The 21,584-nt window shown below is 52.8% G+C and overlaps 2 protein-coding genes across 5 annotated transcripts in view; one reads left to right on the top strand and one right to left on the bottom strand.

The window, feature by feature from the left end:
• The window catches only part of UBE3B (ubiquitin protein ligase E3B), a 60,340-nt gene extending 58,025 nt beyond the window's left edge, over positions 1–2,315 (top strand). The window contains exon 28 of one of the 2 annotated variants that reach the window (XM_032300962.1): positions 1,778–2,315. Coding sequence is in view for 1 of the 2 variants with exons in the window: in XM_032300971.1 (XP_032156862.1) it covers positions 1,778–1,789 (12 nt within the window). In the remaining variant the exon portion in view is untranslated. The remainder of the gene's footprint in view (positions 1–1,777) is intronic. The other variant, XM_032300971.1, reaches the window with a different exon arrangement.
• Positions 2,316–7,859: 5,544 nt separating this feature from the next.
• The window catches only part of MMAB (metabolism of cobalamin associated B), a 27,625-nt gene continuing 13,900 nt past the window's right edge, over positions 7,860–21,584 (bottom strand). For 2 of the 3 annotated variants that reach the window (XM_032301110.1, XM_032301121.1), the window contains 2 exons: positions 20,622–20,681; positions 7,860–8,428 (listed from right to left, as the gene is read on the bottom strand). In XM_032301110.1, the coding sequence (XP_032157001.1) occupies positions 8,312–8,428; positions 20,622–20,681 (177 nt within the window). In that variant the 3' untranslated portion in view covers positions 7,860–8,311. Of the gene's footprint in view, positions 8,429–18,029; positions 18,646–20,621; positions 20,682–21,584 lie in introns of those variants that run through there. The other variant, XM_032301101.1, reaches the window with a different exon arrangement.

Raw genomic sequence — 21,584 nt, forward strand, 5'->3', positions numbered from 1 at the left:
CACACGGAGCATTCATGCAACTAAAAGAAAAAGCAAACACTCCCCTCCCCAAAAAACATGTCGCCAGCCTCCAGTGTGAGGCACACCCACCTAAAAACTAAAGCTTAATTCTGTGACATTTTGGCTTTTACTTACAAGTTATCACTGCTAAGAGAAAGTATGTCTTTATAACCAGGAGAAATAAATGTGTTTTTTATTTAAATGGAAATGTAATATGCTGACAACTCGCAAGTGCCTAAGAATATTCAGCTGGAGCAGAGTTTGAGAAGCGCTGGCGAGCTGTGTTCTGACAGCAGCAGAGCCTCCTTAGCCCCAGCACTGCTGAAAGCCACAGGGGCTGGACAGCTGGGTTCTCGCCAAGCTCGGCCGATGTGCAGCTCCAGGGATCTCTTGGGTCTCAGGCTCGTCTCCTGGAAACTTCAAATTGACCAGAGTAGCTGGAGAACTGTGGAAGCGGTTCCTTCAGTGTCGTTTTCCAAGAAGCCAAGAGTGGGCGCTGGAACCACAGAGACGTGTGCACACCCCATCCCTCCACTTCCTGCTGCACGTGGAGGACAGCCTCCCTGTGTGTTCATTTCTTTGTCCGGAACACAGGAATCCTGATGTCCTCTCCAGGGCGTGTGAGGATTAAATGCAGTTACATATAAAACGCACCCAGTGCAGCACCTGGCACCAAATACACATCTGTTTGTCCTCTTCCACATTTCCTCACCTTTCACTTTAAGAAAACAGGGCTGTACCTGACCCTGGAGATCGGGCTTGGATTAAGCTTCCAGAGCGGCTCCTGCTGCTGATGATGATCCCAGCAAGGTGAGGAGATGCTGGATGGAGAACAGTTATCTGTTGAACTTAGGCACCATCCGAGGAAAGTCACATTCCCTTGTCCACGCTGCCGCGTCTGAGGAGTCGTCCCAGTGGCACAGAACAGAAGCAAGGCGCATTTCAGCCAATAGGATCCAGCCAAGGGGTTTCCAGGCTCATATGGCCCCAGGGCATCTCAATGTGCCCCCCCCCCCACCCCCCCGGCCCATACCGCTCACACAATCACTTGGACTATGATTCAGAAGAAACTACATGGCCGGGTGCAGTGGCTCACGCCTATAACCCCAATACTTGGGGAGGTTGAAGCGGGCAGATCACAAGGTCAGGAGTTCCAGATCAGCCTGGCCAATATGGCTAACCTTGGTCTACTAAAAATACAAAAATCAGCCAGGCATGGTGGCGCACACCTGTATTCCCAGCTACTCGGGATGCCGAGACAGGAGAATCACTTGAACTTGGGTGGCAGAGGTTGCAGTGAACTGAGATGGTGCAACTTCACTCCAGCCTGGGACACAGAACGAGACTCTGTCTCAAAAAAAAAAAAGCTGCACAGCAGCCTAGGCATTCATAGTTCTCACCAGCCTTTGGAGCACAAGGTCAGAATGGCATCCTTTGCCTCATGGCAGTCATCCTAACAGCTACACTGTTGAGAGCATGTGCTCCCGAGCCCCAGTGGGTGCAGGTCCTCTGAGAGTGTTAAAGCAAGCAAGAGCCTTGAAGCGCCCTGCTGCTGAGTGCAAGCCCCAGCTCTGCCGCCCACTAGCTGGGAGGCCGGTGGGAAGGTTCCTTGCCCCTCAGAGCTGCAGTTTCCCCTTCCATGAAATGGGGATAATGCCACCCACCATGCAGCCTTGCCGTGAACCAGAGAAATGACCTGAATGAAAAGCCCCAGTCTGTGCCATCTGTGAGCCATCGGTGACTCATGGCTGTGATAACTGTCATTATTTTGTTCCAGGGACTGAATTGACATCCCCTCTGGAGATTGTTTTTGAAACTGCTTGCAAGGCACTTAGGCTGACAGCAGGACATCCCAGGAGCCTCTGCTGGGCTTTGCTCAGACCCTGGTGCCAGCTCCCTGGCACCCACGCCCTGACTATTCCCAAGCTTCCACACCGTGGGGCACTGTGGGGCTGCAGCTCCCCAGCCTGGGGACCAGCAGTTGCAGTTCCATCGTGCTTTTCTTACCCCGATAGTCCAGGTCTTTTCTGAGCCATAGGAAGACTGAAAGGCTTGGGCGTACGGGGATGGGGTCTGTATCAGCTTATGGATCTTCCGCCGAGAGAGCCAGCCTGCTGGAGCCCACCAGCAACGACAAAGAAGCCTGTGAAGGTGTGCCTTGCCTCCTTGACCCCAGAGAAGCCTGCGAAGGAAGCTGAAAGCGTTCACTCTGCTGCCAAAGGCTTGTGCTCCTTGGCTTTCCCAGGCACTGAGTCCGCCTAGATGTATGTGCAATGTTTGGGTGGGGGGTTTTTTGGTTTTTGTTTGTTTTTAGAGACAAGGTCTCGCTCTGTCACCTAGGCTGGAATGCAGTGGCACAGTCTCAGCTTACTACAACCTCCGCCTCCTAGGCCCAAGCAATCCTTTCACCTCGGCCTCCCGGGCAGCTGGGACCACAGGTGTGCATCACCACAACCAGCTATTTTTTTTTTTTTTTTGTACTTTTGTAGAGACGGGGTTTTGCCATATTGCCCAGGCCAGTCTCAAACTCCTGGGCTCAAGCAGTCCACCTGCCTCGGCCTCCCAGAGTTCTGGGATTACAGGCATGAGCCACTGCACCAGGCCCACTATGTGCAGGGTTACCAGTCAGGCTGCCGTCTCCAGATGCTTCTAAATCTGGCTTTTACAGGGCCATGGCAGTGGCCATTGAGTAAAGGAAGACACTTGTCTGAGTGGCACATGGTTATTTAAAAACATCAGTGTGATGGAAACCCAGTGTCTTTGGCCTTCAGGCTGTGGGCACGTGAAAGGGAAGCTGTTGTGAAGTCATTCTGGCCCTTCCAGGACTGCCCCTCACACAGAATCCTAAACTAACATGCCTAACACTGGAGAGGGACAAGTTCTTTTACAAAAAGAATGTTGTTGCCAGAACTTGTGTGTTGTAGCCAGAACTTGTGCCGTTGGCAAAGAGCAGAAGTGGGCAGGCCAGCTCAGAGCCAGAGCAGGTGGCGAGGAGGTATGACAGCGGCTCTGAGACCCACACAGGAGGTGCGGTGGGCAGGAGCTGAGGTGCAATGGGCAGGAGCTGAGGTGGTCCTCTCCTCCTCTTGGGCCATGTGACCCCGTCTCTGCGTGTCTCTGGCTCCTGTGTCCCCGTGGACTGCCTCTGAGCCACCAGCCTTGCAGTTACACAGCCTTGTGCTCCCGGGGCCTTAGCCAGGCCACCACTGCTGCATCCCTCAGACCACGTTCCAGCCTGGCCCGCCTGCCTGCAGCTGAGTGGCCTTCAGCTAGGGTCCCCTCGCTCGTCTAGTCAGCTCTGATGAGACAAGCCAGGATCCTGCGGGCAGCAGCGGCTGTGGACACAGCAGTTCCCAAAGAGGCTGCAGAAGGCCAGGCAGTGACCCAGGCCGGTGACAAGGGCAGTGTGGACTAGTGGTCAAGGGCACAGGCCTTGACCTTGGACCAGGACTTGCACTCTGATCACCACGCCCACCTTCAGTGACTTGAGGGTAGGCAGTATTTCACTTCTCGGAGATTCCCTTTCCTCAGCTGTAAAAGAGTGGACAGTAGTTCCTACCTACCATGAGGATTAAACGAGGTCACATCTGCTAAGCACCTGGAAAATTATAGGTTCCCAATCAATACAGTCTCCCACTCTTTTCTGTAGCCCTGGGGCCAGGTAGGGTGGAGTTCCGGGTCAGAAGGTAACTCTCATTGCTGTTCTAAAAAAATTCCAGTGGCCCCAATATTCGTTTCCTGTGGCTGCTGCAACGAATCCCAACAAACTGGGTGGCTTAAAACAGCAGAAACGTATCCTCCTCCCACAGCTCTGGGACCAGAAGCCTGGAATCGAGGCGTCCACAGGCAGCGCTCCCTCTGGAGGGTCTGGGGAGAAGCCTGCCCTATCTCTTCCAGCTTCTGCTGGCCCCTGCGAGCTTGGCTAAAGCCGTGTCACTCCCATCTCTCCCTCTATCCCCATATGGCCCTCCCTCTATGGCTTCCTGTTTCTCCTTCTCTTAGAAGGACTTGTCCTTGAATTAGGGTCCACCCTGACCCATGATGATCCCGTCTTGTGATCCTTACCTGAATTACGTCTACAAAGACCTATTTCCAAATAAGGTCCCATACACAGGTTGTGGGGTTAGGACTTGGATGGATTTTTCAGCGGGGCCCCATTGAACCTACTATAGCTGTCCTCCAGAGCAAGTGTGGCGATTCTTCGTGCCAGGGACTGCCACACACTCACAGATCCTAAATAATCTCCTAGGGTGAGAGGGTGAAAAGGAGAATTGCTTATTCAAAGACGAGAAACATTTGGAGCTCACGTCATCGCTCCCTCCTCATGCATGACAGACATTACTAATTGATGGCTGCACCGTGTCTCGTGTGCTTTCAGCAGTCCGTGGGTATGCGCCTGGGAAGCTAAACAGGTTTGCCATTTCCTGGCTTACGTGTTGTCTCAAAAGCATAGTAGAAATAATAATAGTCATAATTAACATTTACTTAGGTGCCAGCCACGTTTCTTGGATTATGTCACCAAATTCTCTCAATAGCTCTGAGATCATACTACTCATCCCATCCTAAAGACGGTGTATGGGTTGAATTCTGTCCCAAAAAAGATGTATCCTAACCTCCAGGACCTCAGAACGTGACCTTATTTGGAAATAGGGTTGTTGCCGATGTAACTAGTTCAGATGAGGTCATATAGGAGGAGGGTGGTCCCCTATGCCGATGCAACTGGAGTCCTTACAGAAAGAGGGGAACCGGCCGTGTGAAGGCAGAGGCAGAGGCTGGAGTGGGGAAGCTTCAAGCCAAGGAACACAGGGATGGCCAGCCATCGCCCGCAGCCAGGAGAGAGGATTGGAATATCCTCCTTCACAGCCTGGAGAGGGACCAGCCCTGTCAACCCTTCATTCCAGACTTGCAGCCTCTAGAACTGTGAGAGAGTGAATGTCGTTGCCTAAGCCCCGAGTTTACAGTGCTTCGTTCCATCAGCCCTAGGAAACTAGTACAGATTTTGAAACCAGATTTGTCACACGCCCAAGGTCACATGCTTGGAAGAGGTCAAACCAGGATTTGAACTTGGGCATCACAGGACACGGCCACCGCTGCTCGGCCCCAGCACTGGCTGCCCTGTCGGGGCTAGGTTCCGTGTGGCCAGCCTCCCCACCTTCCAAAAGAAGCTGCAAAGCCCAAAGTCTGCGAAATCTCCAGATTTAGAAAGTGTTGGCAAATTGAAAACCTTAAACGCTACTGTTGAGGCCTCGAGAAATCCCGAGGGGCTTCGTGCGCATGTGGTTTGTCGTGAAGCCATTCCTCCCAGGGAACACCGCAGATATGTCAGACACTGGAGCCACAGTCTCCACAGTGTAGAGCGACGGGTGGAGTCAGACAAGATGATGTTTCACTGGAATAATCCACGGACCTGTCACCCGGGGCCAGAAACCAGCCTCATGCAGACGCTCCAGGGGAGTAGCTCAGCACAGGGTCAGCGGGCTGGTAACACAGCAGGACTCAGCCGAGGCCCTAATGGTTTTGGGTTGTATTAATTGAGGGAGAGTGTCTAGAGTGAAGGTGGTAATGGTCCTATTCTGTTCTCTGGGACCCACACCCTACCTGGAATCAATTCTTTTTTTCTCTCCAGGAACCACACTTTAAAAAGGATGCAGGAGGCTGGGCGCGGTGGCTCACTCCTGTAATCCCAGCACTTTGGGAGGCTAAGGCAGATGGATGACTTGAGGTCAGGAGTTCAAGCCAGCCTGGCCAACATGGCAAAACCTCATCTCCACTAAAAACACAAAAATTAGCCAGGAGTGTTGGCAGGCATCTGTAATCCCAGCTACTTGGGAGGCTGAGGCAGGAGAATCACTTGAACCTGGGCAGCAGAAGGTTGCAGTGAGCTGAGATTGTGCCACTGCACTCTAGCCTGGGCAACAGAGTGAGATTATATTAAAAAAAAAAAAGATACAGGAAAAACTAGGTCATATCCAGAGAGGGTACCATGAAGAGGGCTGGAGCGGCCATCTCGGAGCCAGCCTATCGGTGTACCCGAGACACACATAGATGATGGGCTACCTGAGATGTCAGCAGCATCCCAAGGACCCTCGGCCTCTGTCTTGGAGGGTGCCTTTGGCCCCTGTCTTGGAGGAAACCGGCTCAAGGGGGCCTCAGACTGCAGAGTGTGTTTGGGAAGCAGATGCCTGCAGCTCTGGTCATTAAAGAGCGAGTGAGCTGGTACTTCTGCCCCCAGCAATAATGACAGAGTGACCTGGAGTATGGTCCCTGCGGCCCTTCCCAGATACAGAGTTCTCATTCTGCAAACGTGGACACCGGAGGGACACACGGCCTTACAAAGCCACCAGCAGGCCGTGGACGGACAATGCCCAGCCCACTTTGCTGCCACAGGTGGACAGTGGGGGTGAGAGAGAGGGAAGATGGGGTGCTGGTGAGAATGGGTGTGGACTGGAATTTCTAGAGGTGTAGGAGCCTGAGACATCTTGTGAAGTGGGGTGGGAGGCAGGGCTCCTTCATGAGGTGGAGGATGACAGGCCTCTGGGTGTTTCAGAAGAACTGCCCTGGCAACGTGCAAGTACAGCTCCAGCAGAGACGCCAAATCAACCGTCCAAACTGAGCCACTGCCACCCCACAAAGCCAGGAAAAGCTTCTGTGTGGCAACTGTGGGCGAGTCACCCCTCAGCCTCTGCATCCCCCACCACAGACCCCACCAGCCTCAGACCCCGCCAGCCCACATACGCCATGAGGCCCCCTCCGTGTGCCTGGACACATCAGGACCCTCGGGTGCCACCAGGTCTGCCACACACGGTGACAATTAGCCATGAGAGCCCCTGGTCATCAGAGCCTTCAAACACAGAAACCCCGAGCAGCCTCTATTTCCCCATAACGCTGGTTGGCCATAAGGTGATCTTGGCCTGTCATGGACAATTTTGTGAAGTAAACTTGGTCAGTGGATCCCAGTAAACAAGACGGTTTTCCATCTGTTACCCACTTCCTCCTGCCTGTGAAGGGGCAGTGCTCTCTCCTCCTTACAGGTGAGGCTCTGAGAGGTGGATTGACCTACCCAGGGACTCACAGCCAGGATCTGAGGAACTGGGATGTAAGCCTGAGGCTTCAACCAGAAAGGTGACCTCACTCACTCACCTGCCTTTCCTGATCGTCAGAGGCCAGGCAGAAGCCTCCTGTTTCCCAGAAGGGCCGGTCCCACTTACTCCCCTGACCGGTCCCATCCCACTAGGGACACCGACCAGGGAAGGAGTGTACCCCACGTGGGGCTTCGTGTGAAGTCTGCTGGGTGGCTTTGTCACCATTGCAGATGGTGCCAGATGAGCTGGGCCCTGCCCAGGAAGCCAGACTGCTAGGGAGTTCAGACTCAGCCAACAGACAGACCCAGAGGGCCTCCTGTGCCCCAGGCCGGGCGCTGAGTTACAGCCGTGCACACAGTGGACACGGTCCCTGCCCCACGCAACTCACTCTGGTGGGGAAAGAGTCATAACGGATTCAAGGAGGAGGTGTATGGCCACATCCTGTGATCACCGTCCCTGGCATCTAGCGCCCTGCTATTCTGATGCCCACTCAAGCGGGGAAAGCTGAGGTCAGGAGCTGGCCATTCCCATGCCCAAGGCCCAGAGTCAGTTAAGTGGCAGAGCCAGGATTCAAACCCTGGTTTGCCACAGTCCAGAGCCCTCACTTGGTTTGAGCAGGCAAAAGAGGGGTGGGAGAACAGAGGCAAAAGGCTCAGCGTGAGCCAAGCCCCAAGGGCTGCCCTGTCTCTTATCTGGAGTCCGCTGCCTCCACTGCTTATCCCTGTCCCACTTACCCTCGCTGGGGCTGCTGGAAACTGACAGACGCACCCGCTTTGCCAGTGAGTTGCCACAGCGTTTTAAAAGACTCGTTTAGGACCCTATAGCCCTGGTCTCCCCAAGGCTGCAGAGTAACAGCTGGTCCCAGGTACAGAGCCGAAAGGCAGAGCTGGATTTCAGGGTGTGCTGAGCAAAGGGCCGACTGCCCTGCACCCCACCCTTTAGATGCTCACCGGGTAGAGGGAGGCCGGAGGAAAGTCGGGGACTCCACCCTTCCTTAACTCATCATTCACGTCCCAACAGGCTGCAGCCTGTCTCCCTGCCAGCTAAGGCCAAGACGCAAGTGGGACAGCATCGGTGCCTACTCCAGACACGGCTCCTCGTCTGCGTCTGGGAACAGCTTCCATTTGGTGGTGTGTGGAGTGTCTCAAACCTCCTAATAGCCACAGTGAACGCGCCAGTGCCTCTGCAGCAGCGGCCAGAGTTCCTCGGTCTCCCCTCCTGGTTTGCAATCACAGGGGCCACTGGTGAATAGGCTGGGTAGCTCTTCCCAGCAGGTGTTCAAACTCCAAAGCTGGGTGGCTGGAAACTGCCCGCCTCATCAAACTGCCATCAGAAGTGGTCCCCATCAGCCAGGGCAACAGAAGCCAGCTCTGCCTCATTGAGAAAAGAAATGTATTGGGCTGGGCGCAGTGGCTCACACCTGTAATCCCAGCACTTGGGGAGACCGAGGCAGGCGGATCACAAGGTCAAGAGATAGAGACCATCCTGGTCAACTAGAAATACAAAAATTAGCTAGGCGTGATGGCGCACGCCTGTAGTCCCAGCTACTCAGGAGGCTGAGGCAGGAGAATCGCTTGAACCTAGGAGGCGGAAGTTGCAATAAGCCAAGATCACGTCACTGCATTCCAGCATGGTGACAAAGCGAGACTCCATCTCAAAGAAAATACAAGAAAAGAAATGTATTGGCTGATATTGAGGGCTGGAAGCCCAGGCCACAAGCAGAACGGGAGCCAGGGCAGTTCAGGGGGCCTGGGCAGTCAAGCCTGAAGCCGGGTCTCTTCAAGATGCTGTGTGTGTGAATGAACCAACTCCAGCCAGTAACCTGTCCTCACTCAGTGTACACAGGGGTCTTTAGGGAAATTCAGAGAAAATTCGGGGATTGAAGTAGACTGGGCAAGGCACTGATGTTATTCCTTCTTTTACTTTAATTTCAATAAATATTTTTGGGCCCCTGCTGTGTGCCCAGCCTGTTCTAGGCAATGGATTCAGTCTCACTTAGTTGTTTTTGAGACTGGGGCTCATTCCGTTGCCCAGCCTGGCAACATGGTGCGATCTCCACTCACTGCAACCTCTACCTCCTGGGCTCAGATGATCCTTCCACTTCAGCCTCCCAAGTGGCTGGCACTGCAGGTGCTTGCCACCACGCCCAGCTAATTTTTGTATTTTCTGTAAAGACAGGGTTTTGCAGTGTTGCTCAGGCTGCTGTCGAACTCCTGGCCTCAAGCAATCCTCCTGCCTCAGCCTCCCAAAGTGCTGGGATTACAGGTGTGAGCCACCGCACCCAGCTGGATTCAGTGATTTTGAGAGAGACAGACACCAAACAAGAAACCAGTAAGATAACATCTGGTGTATTGAAAATGAGACAAATAGAGCCCCGTGGAGATTGTGTCCCATGGGAAGAAGTATATCCTCAAAAAGAAATTGAAGCAATTGGATGGTGGGTCCCCAAATAGCAAATATCCACAAGAGGCATCTACCCATTCTGGCCCCAGGGCAGTGATCAGGATTCAGATTCCAGAATTAGACTAGAATTCAAATCTGCCTCAGCCACTTTCTTATCACTACCTGGAGCAAGTCGCCTCATCTCTCCAAGCCTGCAAAATGGGGATGATCACTCTTCCCTGGTTGCTAAGATCAAATGAGGTCATACATGCAGTGACTTCCATGCAGGGAGCATTGAGTTACTTCCCAACTGAGAACACGTCCTGGGTACGTGTACACGCGCACACACCCGCACACACACACATGCAGACACATGCATGCATGCATGCACAGTGGGGTACCCAAGCTGATGCTCGCTCCCCAAGGCTGGGGGCTATGCCTGCCTGACCCTCTGGTATATTCAATTACAGTTTTACCCACATTTATTCCGCCTTCCTTCTAGGTAAGATTTATTAAAATATGCAACCACAGAAATAGCCCTACTTCTGACAGCAGCCAACCCACAGCGAAGCCACACTTCCTCGAACCCTCCCCCAAACCACCAACACACGCCAAAATGCTACAGAAGTCCTTGCACACACCCTCTTCCTGGGGCGCCCCAGGTTCCCCATAGTGCGCATGCTCCCTTGTTGCAACAAGACAGTAAATCTGACTTGGTTCCACTACAGGTGTATTCTAGGTGGTCGTTGCCTGCAGGGCACTTTCAATTGTAAACCCAAAAATCTCCCCTGTGCAAAATGTTTGCAGCCACCTCAGGGGAGGGGAGGTGGAACTGGTTTGTCACACAGCTGGGAACAGCACCCCAGGGAACAATGCAATCAACGGGAGGTGGTTTCCAGAGCTGCGGTCCCTAGACGGGGGATGGCGTGGGGGTGCGGGATGTCACGCCATTTCTCACTGGCTTTAATCTTAACTTTTCGTGCTTTAATGTGAAATGTAATTACAGATTCTGAGTTATGGTGGTGAGCTTGTCAGGGCTGACTAATTAATTAGTCAGATTTATAAGTATTTGGTTCTCGGAGATCAGTGACCCTGATGTGTCGCCTGAAAGCTCTGAGAAATCCCTCTCCTGCTAGCTAGCTTTCTTTGGGAGCTGTGGGGAGGGGAGAGCTGCTTTTGATTTGGGGGCTGGTTGAGAGGGACAGCCTGACTACTCTCAAGCAGCCTGGAGACCATAACTGCCTCTGAAGTCCCCACACCTTTGAGATCTGTAAGGGCTCTGCCCTAGGAATCCAGAAATGTCAAATGCAGGCCACTTGCCCCGCTACCTCTCCCAGAGGTCATGGCAGAGGTTAGTAATGGATTCCCAAACCCCTCCCTGTTGAATCTGGACCCAGCACAGCCTGCCAGGCAATCACTTGGAATTGGCATTCCTTTCCTACCCCTAGGATAAGCCCTTCCCTGCTCTCGGCAGAACAGAAAAGAAAGGAAACTGGATTTTGACACCAAAGGCTGGGATTGAGGTGGGTTTTGCCACTTGCTGACTGGCACGCTGGGATCATCACGCTATCTATTGGGGTGCCCCTTATGCAGGAAAAGTTTCGGTGATAATCCAGGATGAAAATCTCTATGAGATCACAAACATGGAAGTTCTTTGTCTACTCTCAACCCCTATATAAGATAAAGATGCAGCAACCAGCAGAGGAGGAAGAGAGATGCCAACATCTCAACGGCATGAGGACAGCTGATGCAATGATTCCCCAGGGGCAGCTCAGTGGGGCCAGGTTCATTTTTCTTCCCTCCTCTGCTGCCCTAGAATGGAAGCTAGGCTTCTACATACAGGTTGGGCTCTGCACAGCCCACTGCCTCCCACAGGGAACACGGTGCACCTTCTCCAGGCTTCCAGACTTTGCGGCAGGTGGGGGGGCCTGATGCCTTTGGTTACTGGAGGGCACCCTCCCTACATGAGGGGGCTGGAATGTGGTGGGGGGTATCACCCTCCAAGGGGCTTCTCTTGTCTCCAACCATCCCATAGGAGGTAGATGATTTATTTACAGGCAGAGAAACCACTTGTCAGTTTCTTTTCTTCATTCATGTGTATTACACAGTAAGCCTATGTCAAATCAAGCCCAAATTCATTGTAGAAAAATTAGAAAATCCAGACAAAATGAAAACGAACATGAAAACCACCCATCTTCCCACCACTGAGAGATATGTATGCGTAACACACGAATTTTTCTATGGTATATAAACACGTGTATATTTTTGTTTAGGATTTGGATCATTCTATATGTAACATTTTGTAATTAGGGTTTCTTTTTTTCACTTAATAATAGTGAACACTTTTTCATAGTAGTAAATACGTAAACACCATCATTTTCATGGCTTTATGGTATTTCTTACAGTTCCTTATTGTTAACATTTTACTTATTTAATTATCCAGCTCCCGGTTGTTGGACATTGGTTTCCAATTTTTCACTGTAATGAGCTGCACTTTTCTGCACTGAAAAAAAAAAAAAAAAAAGACCCTTGCAGTTTCACCAGTGTATCTATTTCCTGTACTGGAAAAAAAAAAAAAAAGGCAAACAAATGCTCTTGCAGCTCCACCAATGTGTCTATTTCCTTCAGAAAAAGTCTCAGACACAATTGCAGGACTGTAAGGCCCACACATCTCTAGAACTTTTGTGCACATTGCTAAATTGCCCTCCTGAAGGTTGGTACCGATCTCCACTCCCCGCGACAGTGAGAGAGTGAGTCAACATTTCTCTCTCCCTGCTGAAGTCGGCAGGTGGAAAGCCATAGGCTCAGAACTCTTTCCAGCTGCTGGGATCCTGCAGCTGGACCCCTGAGGGCCATAGAAATAAGAGTTCTTTCTCTTCCACTCCCCAGTCAAAGCACCTTGAGAGAGTACCTGGCTGGGCCAGGGCAGGGTCCTGAGGCCACCCGGCATGGCCACTCACAGACCTTACCTCCTCCCTCCCCACGTACATGCCTGGATGTCTTTTCTCAAGGCCTGCCGCTCACACCTCATGGCGGGATAGCGAGCTTTTGAGTTATAGTGAAGCTTATTTCCTGCTACAGCTCCCACAGAGTTAACAGATGTACGCACGTCTGAGGCAGTCATGCGGCAAGAGACTTTGGGCCCAATCCTTTCTGTTTTGACAGTGTGTAATCGAGGTGAAGCCATAAATTTTATAAACAAGAATAAACGACCCTTAGCAACATATGTCTGCTCGACCCTTCCAAGGTGATTGTAAATAAAGGCACCTGCTGACCGGGGAGGGCCATGGGCACCACAGATGGCCAGTGGTGAGGGCCGAAGGACCGGTGCCTTGGGAGCTTGCACTGGGAGGCATTTCAGTGGTCAGGGGCAGGGGGAAGAGGTCACCTTGCCCCCACCCCAGGTCCTGAGTCATTGGACACCTTAATGCCACTTATGCATTCCATTCTCCAGGGTGCCTGTGCCCCTTGCCACTTTGAATTGGCACTTGATACTCACCTTCCTCGGAGAGGGCACTTGTAGCTGTGGCAACGAGGTTCCTCCGGGGGGTTGTTTTTGAGACAGGGTCTTGCTCTATTTTCCAGGCTGGAGTACAGTGGCACGATCATAGCTCACTGCAGCCATGAACTCCTGGGCTCAAGTGATCCTCCCACTTCAGTCTCGAGTAGCTGGGACTACAGGTGCATACATCACTCCTGCGCGTTTTTTGTTTTTTTTTTTTTTTTTTTTTTTTTTTCAAGAAACAGGGTCTCACCATGTTGCCCAGGCTGATCTCAAACTCCTGGCCTCAAGTGATCCTCCTGCCTTGGCCTCCCAAAGTGTTAGGATTATAAGCAAGAGCCACTGCCCCCAGCCCCTCCCAGGTTTTTGGTGCTTCCTTCACTTCCCCTGAGAAGAAGCCCTGCCCTACTTGATTGCCAGTCACACCCTCACTGCCAACTGTGCCAGGGTGGCCACCCCAGGGGAACCTGAAGACCAGGGTCCTTGTCTTGGCTTTGCTGCTGCCACAGGGAGCATGCTGGAGACAGATCCAAGTTCAAATCCAAGTTCGACCTCTTCTGAGGTGCTGTCTCCCTGCGCCTCGGTTTCTGAGTCTATGGCACAAAGGTACTAATGTCCACTTGGCAGGGCTGTTGTGGGGAATATATGCCAAGCGTGCAAGGAAGGTGCTCTCCAAGGTTAGCTACAGTGAGATGGTTTAAAAAGCTCTGGTGGTGGCCAGCCACGGTGGCTCATGCCTGTAATCTCAGCACTTTGGGAGGCTGAGGAGAGCGGATCACGAGGTCAGGAGTTTGAGACTAGCGTGGCCAACAGGGTAAAAAAAAACCCATCTCTACTAAAAATACAAAAAAAAAATTAGCCAGGCGTGGTGGTGCATATCTGTAATCCTAGCTCCTCAGGAGGCTGAGGCAGGAGAATTGCTTGAACCCAGGAGGTGGAGGTTGCAGTGAGTCGAGATTGCACCACTGCACTCCAGTCTGGGCAACAGGGCGAGACTTGTCTAAAAAAAAAAAAGTTCTCCTCTCCAGGCCTCAGTTTCCTCATTTATAAAATGGGGCAATGATGTCTGAGGCTGCATTCAGCCCTCATTGTCTTGCAAGTCCCTCTGCCTTTCACTTTGGACCTGTGTTGCTGGAGCCACATCCCTGGATCTGGCCTGACTGGTCACCTCTGGAAGCCACCTGTCTCCCCGACCCACTCGGCAAGCCTGAGGGACCAGAGGTGCTGCCAGGCCATCCTCAGCTTCACATGCTTTAAAAAGGGTCAAATATGATTGAACAACAATTGTTATTTTTTTGAGCTGCTATATCATGTGTGGGGCCTGTGGACTTATTTCTGAACTCTTGGAAGTTGGTATTATTATTCCCAGTTATTAAAGATAAAGAGGCTTTGAGTGGTCAAACCATTTGCTTAAAGAGATGCTGGAAGTGGCAAAGTTGGAATCTGAATTCAAATAGCAAACAACTGTAACAACAGGAGCTAACATTTGGTAGGGGGCAATATTACTCTTTTAAGATAGATGGAGGAGCAAGACTGAAAGAGATGGAATGATTTGCCCAGTCACCAAGGTAGGAGGTGACAGAGCTGGCCTTAAACCTGAGCCTGCCTGGGGCAATGCCCAAGCCGGCTCTTCGACAGTCCTTCCCTGCATCCCACAACGCTGCAAGCATCAAAGGTCACCCAGCAGCCTCTCCCAGCGGGCCCCAAGTGCTCCTTCTCACATTTCCAGGCTGGGGCTATCTGACCCTGAAACAGGCTGCTGAAGGCAGACTTGGGAATCCCGCCTTAGCTCCTGAAGAGGGTTGCACGGGTTCTCTTAGAACAGGGATTCCCGCCCGGAGATTCCATGGACTTCCTACGATTGGATGCAAATTCGTGAATATATGTGTGTGCATTCCAAAAGTGACAAAGCACAGCTTGAGAAGTTTCTGATTCTGTGGAATGAGAGAACACGAGGGACGTCCCCAGAATTTCTAGGTCTCCGCAACCTGCCTGTCCCTGCCTCTTGGACTTCAGCACTATCTTCCAGGAGGACTCTCAGAGAAGACAAGCAATAGGCCAAGGCAAGTTAAAACTGCACCGCCCTCCCCTAGCTGGACTGACTGCAAAGATGCATTTATTCCAGCTTGTGTCAGTATTGCCAGACGATTCCCAGGCCCCACCAGAGGGGAGGGATGAGCCACAAACCCTTCCAGGCACTGATTTATGTAGCATTCATGTGGAATTTATTATACAAAGAATTTTATTCAATTAAATTTGAAATGCGTCTAGATTCTTAAAGGTTCAGTAGTGAGCACAGGGACAGGGTGATATAAAACTGAATGGGCTGTCGGAAGGCATCAAGGCAGCAGCGAGGGTGACATTGCCACTGATGGGGGCTTCGGAACCACGGACGTTTGTCATTGGGATGTGCTACAAGTTCGGGCTGTGGAAATTACTCGGTGAAAAATGCACATTAACAATAGCCATGAAATATCAGTTAAGGGAAACTAGGTTGAGAAATGAGACAGCAGGATCTATCAGAGTCTGGCATTGTTCACCGCAGCCCAGGTAGTGATTAAAATGACTGTCAAGCAGCAGTGGGGTGGGAGCCGAGGAGCACGGGGCCTGGAGTCACGAGGCCGTGTCCTGGGCCCACATCTTGGCACCGACTCCCCAGGACAACTCGGTTCTCCACCCGCAAGGTGGGGCACATCTAATGCCTCCTTCCAGGGCTGCTACAGGGTTCAAATGAGATCGTGTCTGTGGAACGCTCGGCTCAGGGCACCACACATAGCAAGCCCTTTCACAGTGTGGGCTGGTGTCACCGTTACTGTGGGCTTCTCTCTGACAGAAGAGCCAACTGCCAGCACTCTGGAAATGACACTGAACACCCCACTCCAGGGAGTCTGGTCTGGAGGAAGGGGAGGTGGGGGAGGCATTTTTCATGGGTAAGGGAGTGTCCACAAACTTGGTGATTGAATAATATTTGAATACAATATTTTCCGTAATTTGACTCAATCATAATTTGATATGACTCAATCATAATTTGATTCTTCCAAAATCACATTATGAAAAAATCTACAATAAGCAAGGGATCATGACTTTAAATAAAAACAGGCTGCTGTTTGTTTCGAAAGCCCGTGTTCCCGTGCAATGGGATTGATCATTTCTGAGGGCTGCCAATGATGTGCAAACACTGGGGCAGTGGGGCTTCGCAGCCGTGTTTCTTGATTGCAGGCTTTTATTAACTTTTCCCACCCGGTTCAAAATATGGGAGGATATTTGCTCAGTGTGCAGAAGGGTACGCAGCTTTCCTTTTGCCTCAGGCTCTTGATAGGGCTTTTGAAACGTGCTGCAGAAGAGCAGCTGCTTCAAACACCCCATCCTCCCAGCTCCCAGAGCAGGTTTTCTCCATTTTTCCCAGGTTGATAGCATGGGAGATAAACACCTGCCGAGCGGTAGCGTCTGCCCTGCACCTGGGTGGTTTCTCAGGGAATTGTTTACTGGTGAACTGGGAGATAGATGCAGAGGCGGAGGTCTGAGAATGCGACTGTTAACATCCGGCCTGTGACAGCCGATCCTGGAAGGACAGGACTTGGCAGCAGGCGAACGGCCTTGTTTCAAAGGTCATCACTTTAGGATGCTGCATTTACTCAAAGAACTTTTCTTATCCTTTGGAGGCTGTGCTTTGCCATGGCTAGGCATGCAGGGCTGGTGTTTTATTAAATATATATTCCAGGAGGATTTTGAGGTGCGGACAGAATTGAGTGGTTTGCTGCGAGCTCTTTAAACATGCTCCCTGATCGAGCCTTAGTGATTGCAAACTCAGGCCTTTCCCATTTTTTTTTTTTTTTTTTTTGAGACAGAGTGTCACTGTCACCCAGGCTGGAGTGCAGTGTCTCGATTTCAGCTCACTGCAGCCTCTGCCTCCTGGGTTCAAGTGATTCTTGCCTCAGAGCTGAAGCTCTTGCCTCAGCTTCCTGAGTAGCTGGGATTACAGGCACCCGTCATCATGCCCGGCTAAGTTTTTTTTTTTTTTTTTTTTGTATTGTTAGTAGTGCTGGGGTTTTGCCATGTTGGCCAGGCTGGTCTCAAACTCCTGACCTCAGGTGATCTGCCTGCCTTGGCCTCCCAAAGTCCGTTTTCAGTTCTGTGTGCAAATACTGAGCACCTACTCCGTAACAGACCTGGTAGTGACTATGGGGGCAGAAAGGCACTGAACAAAGCCCCCTCCTGGAAGACATTCACACACTCAGGGTCATCTACACCTCACCCACCCTGCCCAAGGCTCGAGAGGGCCACCACAGCCTGTCAGCAACAAAAGGATCCAGAAGACACGAATGTCCCTGGCCCTCCTGCAAACTTTGCAGGCAAGGTGGTAAAAATAAAGGCAAAAATATGCACATGACTGTAATGTTTGCTGACTTGCCAGCAAGAAAAATGGCCAGAGTGACCAGCCTTCCCGAGTCCCCCCTCCCCCCCGGTGGCCAAGGATGAGCAGGCACTTGGCCAATATGTGACGCTGAATGGAGTTCGCCAGGCATTTCAGCCCTGACACTCGACAAGAGCCTGCCCTTCCGAAGTCATTTCCTGCAATTAGCAGCCTACAGTCTTTAGGTTCCTGGGGCTGCCTCTCTGCCCTTCATAAATATCGCCTTTCCCAAGGACACTGCTGGCACTAGCAGTGTCGTTTCATAGCGGGAGGGAGCAATGGTGACAACTGAAATAAATACAGCCATGGCACGGATCGCAGAGGCGTAAGCCAGCCAAGTGCAACATCGGAGAAATCAGTCTGGTGGATGTCAGCCTCGCCGGAAACTGACAACCTCATTTTCTCAGGCTGAAGACACTGCACCGCAGACCCTCGACTCAGTCCAACCAGACAGGGAAGTTCACCTTTAAGTGGTAGTGCTGTTCTCACCAGAGTCCATCTCTTTCAGAGGGGGTCCCCTAAGCTGCACCCCCGCCACACACACTTCAATCTAAGCCAGGAGTTTCTGAGCCTTGTCTGCCAATCTGCAGCGGTCCCTCCCCCACACTTTGGTGGTGATGGGTGGCTCAGAGGTGACTAAGCTTCCAAATGCTGTCCGCCTTCCCCTTTATAAATGTGACATTTAAAGCCCCTTTGGCACAGGTAAATCACAATTACATTTTCAAGGGCCTCTGGTCCCATTCCAAATCCATGAACAACCTGAGCTGGCAGTGGGAGGGCTCTCTCTCTCTCTCTCAATCTCTCTCTCTCACACACACACACACACACACACACACACACACACACACACGGCTCCAGCCTTTCCCACTTTTATTCCTCCACACAGCTCCTTCTCATTGCAGCACTACCTGTCTTTCCTGCAATGCCGATTCATTCCCATTTCCCTCCAAGACCCAGGAGAGCTTGGGGAAGTAGAGTCGGGGACAGAATCCCCAAAGGGAAGGTGGCAGGAGGTGTGGGGCAAAGCTGAGCCGGGACACAAGGCTGCTCTCAGCCAGTCTGGGTGAGCTCTTCAGGAGCCAGGACCCCGGAGGGCAAGCTCCCTTCTCCACGGCCATCACCATGGAGGGATCCTCCAAGCTCCCCATTTTTGATTTCAGAGTGCCTCAGACTCAGCCGATGGGTCATTTTTCTTGTATATTTTCTCTTGATTGCCCTCCTTCATGGCTGCATATCTGGCTAGCGTGAAGAGATAGTCACTGAGTCTGGAGGGGCAGAGAGAGAGAAGCAAACAGAATGGTTTGAAATGAGAGGTCAACGCTAACTGGGTCTTCCCATATCTGCCTACAAGGAGAAGATAGAAATCATGTGCTCTAGGCATATTGTGTGGGGATGGCAGGCCCTGCCATCTTGCACTTGACAGATGGCACGTGAGGCCAGCTTCTGTGAACACCAAGGACTCTAGTGTCAAGGCTGGGGCCATTCCTGCAGGATGAGGCCATTGCCCCGGCCCTACCCTGGGGGCCAGGTGACTTTGGACCCCACTCTGAGCTATTTCAAGTGATCAGGGCTCATGTGAGTGACCAGTCTGGGTGTTTCCCAAACTAGAGTGTGCACAGGCATCACTGAAGGGTCTTGGCGATGTGCAGATTCTGACTCGAAAGGGCTAGGCCCAGCACTCTGCAGGCCTAGTTCCTGGGTGATGCCAATGCTGCTGGACTAGGCCCTACCGACATTCTGGATCATTCTCTGTGTTCGGGTCTGTCCGATGCATCATGTGCAGTGTAGGATGCTGACAGCACCTTTGGTCTCCACCCACCACGTGCCAGTAGCACCCCTGCACCCAGTGTGACAACCCATAATGCCTCTGAACATTGCCAAAGGAACCAGCTGAGAAGCACAGGCTGGAGCACTCCAGAGACCAGAGCCAGCCCCTTTCCCGCCTCCTCCTTTGCACCAACAGTAGTGGGCATCTGTGCATGAGGCTTTCTGCAGGGGCAGCGGTGGAGGGAACTAGAGGACAAGACACCACAGGCCCGCAAGACACTTTCGCTGTCAGCTCTTCTGCCTCCTGCGGTCCCGCACCTTTGGCTACTTCACTCCCAATGCTGGGCGCCATGCTCCTCCCTCTCTCTCTGCCCCGGTCCTGCCCTCCAAGGCCAGCTCCACGCCACATCCTCCCGATCCCTCCCCTGACTCAGCCCCAGCCCCATGGCGGCTCTCAGGGAGAGTAAAGGGGAGGTGGTTGGGGTATTTCCGTCCCCTGGGCCTCGTGCTCCTAGAGGGCAGCGCGCGCCTACTGCTTGTTGGCTCTGTGAAGCCTTACTGAGGAGACGAAATGGCCCGTCCCATGCAATGCGGTCCCCCCAGGGTTGCTGCTTTGAAGGGGAAACAGACCTGCTCCTCACTCCCAGGGAAACCCTCCTCCTGGAAGGGAAGGAGCTTCTCAGGACCCGTCAAAGCCAGACCATGTCCGTGGGAGGAGTGGCCACAGTCAGGGGCCAGACCCGGGCTGTGAGATCACTTTCTAGACACCCAGGATAGCTCCTGGGGTACAGACCTGACTCCCTGCATTCCCCCAGCTTTCTAACTGCCCCCAGGCTCTGGCCTTGCCCACACTGGTGCCACAGGAACCAGGGCTGAGGTGGGAACCAGCAGGGCAGGCTTTGGGCCAGGTGTGGCTCCAGCCTCAGGGGACAGGCGCGAGGCAGGAAGCCCTCCCTGACCAGCCTGGCTCACTGGGGCCTGCACTGGGGCCCCTGAGCTCAGTGTGGCCTGGCTCTCTTCTCTTGGTTCACGCTGCCCTAGGCTCTCTTGAGGAGAGGAAACTGGCTGATAGCGAGCCTGACTCCTGGCTCCCTGGTCCGTCACCATCGAGAGGCCTGTTGAAACCCCCTGTGATGGATCCATCATCTCCCACGCCTGAGCACCCAGCCTCCAAGAGCACCCCTTGCCCCCGCAATATCGCTTTGCCCTTACGTTTTTCTTCCTGGTTTTTACAGCAGCCTCTCCCAACAAGATCTAAATCTTACTGGGACAGGCACAGTGCCCACCCTGTTCACCGCAGCCTCCCCCATGCCTGGCGTGGTGCCTGGCACAGAGCAGATGCTCATAAACACTAAGGGAATGAGCGGGGAGAAGGAACACAGCCCCACGCTGCTCCTCGGGCCGCTACACTCCTGCTACCTCCCACAGATGAGACTCGGCTTTCAGAGGGGACCCCCAGCCTCCATGCGAGTACCTGTTTAAGAACTTGGCCACATTGGCATCGGTCTCTCCCATCTGGACAAGAGGCACCACGCTAGAAAGGAAGTCATGAGACACCATGGGGCTTGACAGGCTCTGACCTGGGGCCTGAACATTGAGCGGCATTTCACACCCACCACCGCTCAACCTGAACCTGCCCAGGCTCAGCCAGCACCGGAGATGACGAATCGTCACATTTTCACCAGGCCATTGGCCCCCTTCCCGTGGGCATATTGCAGGAGGGCCTGGCCAAGGAGGGCTGGAGAATGGCAGGGGCGCTGAGGGAGCCCCTCTGGCCTAAACCACACCCCAGCCAGCTGGCTTTTGTGCCATTGGACCTGGGTCTGGGTGGGGTGAAGTTGGGATAGTCAGCCTCTGCCTTCAAAAAAACATCGGGGCCTGACCCTTAATTCCCAATGGTAAACTCTAAGCCCCTTGTAAGTCATTACTTAGAACAGCTTCACAGGGGAGACAAAGACCCAGGCAGACCAAACTCTTGATTCCACAGGATTCTGGATTCCTGGGGTCCATGCTAGCCTATGTGCAGATACATCAGACACTGGACGACCGTCTGCTGGGCACCAGTGTCGTGGCAGGCCCTTGCCGAGCCTTTCCCAGGTATCACCCTGTGGCATACCCCTTGTTGGCAGGCCAGTTCCCCAAAGTCCGGCCTCAGGGTTCTCAGCCCCACCCAAAGCCATGCAACTGGCCAGCGGCCCAGCAAGATGTGCATCCCAGCCTGTCACAGAGCTCCAGGCTGTCTCACGTGGGCACCGCGCACCCAGCGAGGAGCTTCTTCACCCGATGTGCCCCAGGCGTGCATCCCCACCTCAGTGACAATCTGCGTCTTGTCACTGCACAGCTGCTGCATCGAGGACCCACCAGCTGCCCCGCCACGCCTCTCTGCGTGCAGGACCCACCAGCTGCCCCGCCACGCCTCTCTGCATGGAGGACCCAC

Source organism: Sapajus apella, unplaced genomic scaffold (assembly GCF_009761245.1).
Source record: "Sapajus apella isolate SASKATOON/1434 unplaced genomic scaffold, GSC_monkey_1.0 scaffold2, whole genome shotgun sequence".
NCBI classification, from domain to species: Eukaryota; Metazoa; Chordata; class Mammalia; order Primates; family Cebidae; genus Sapajus; species Sapajus apella.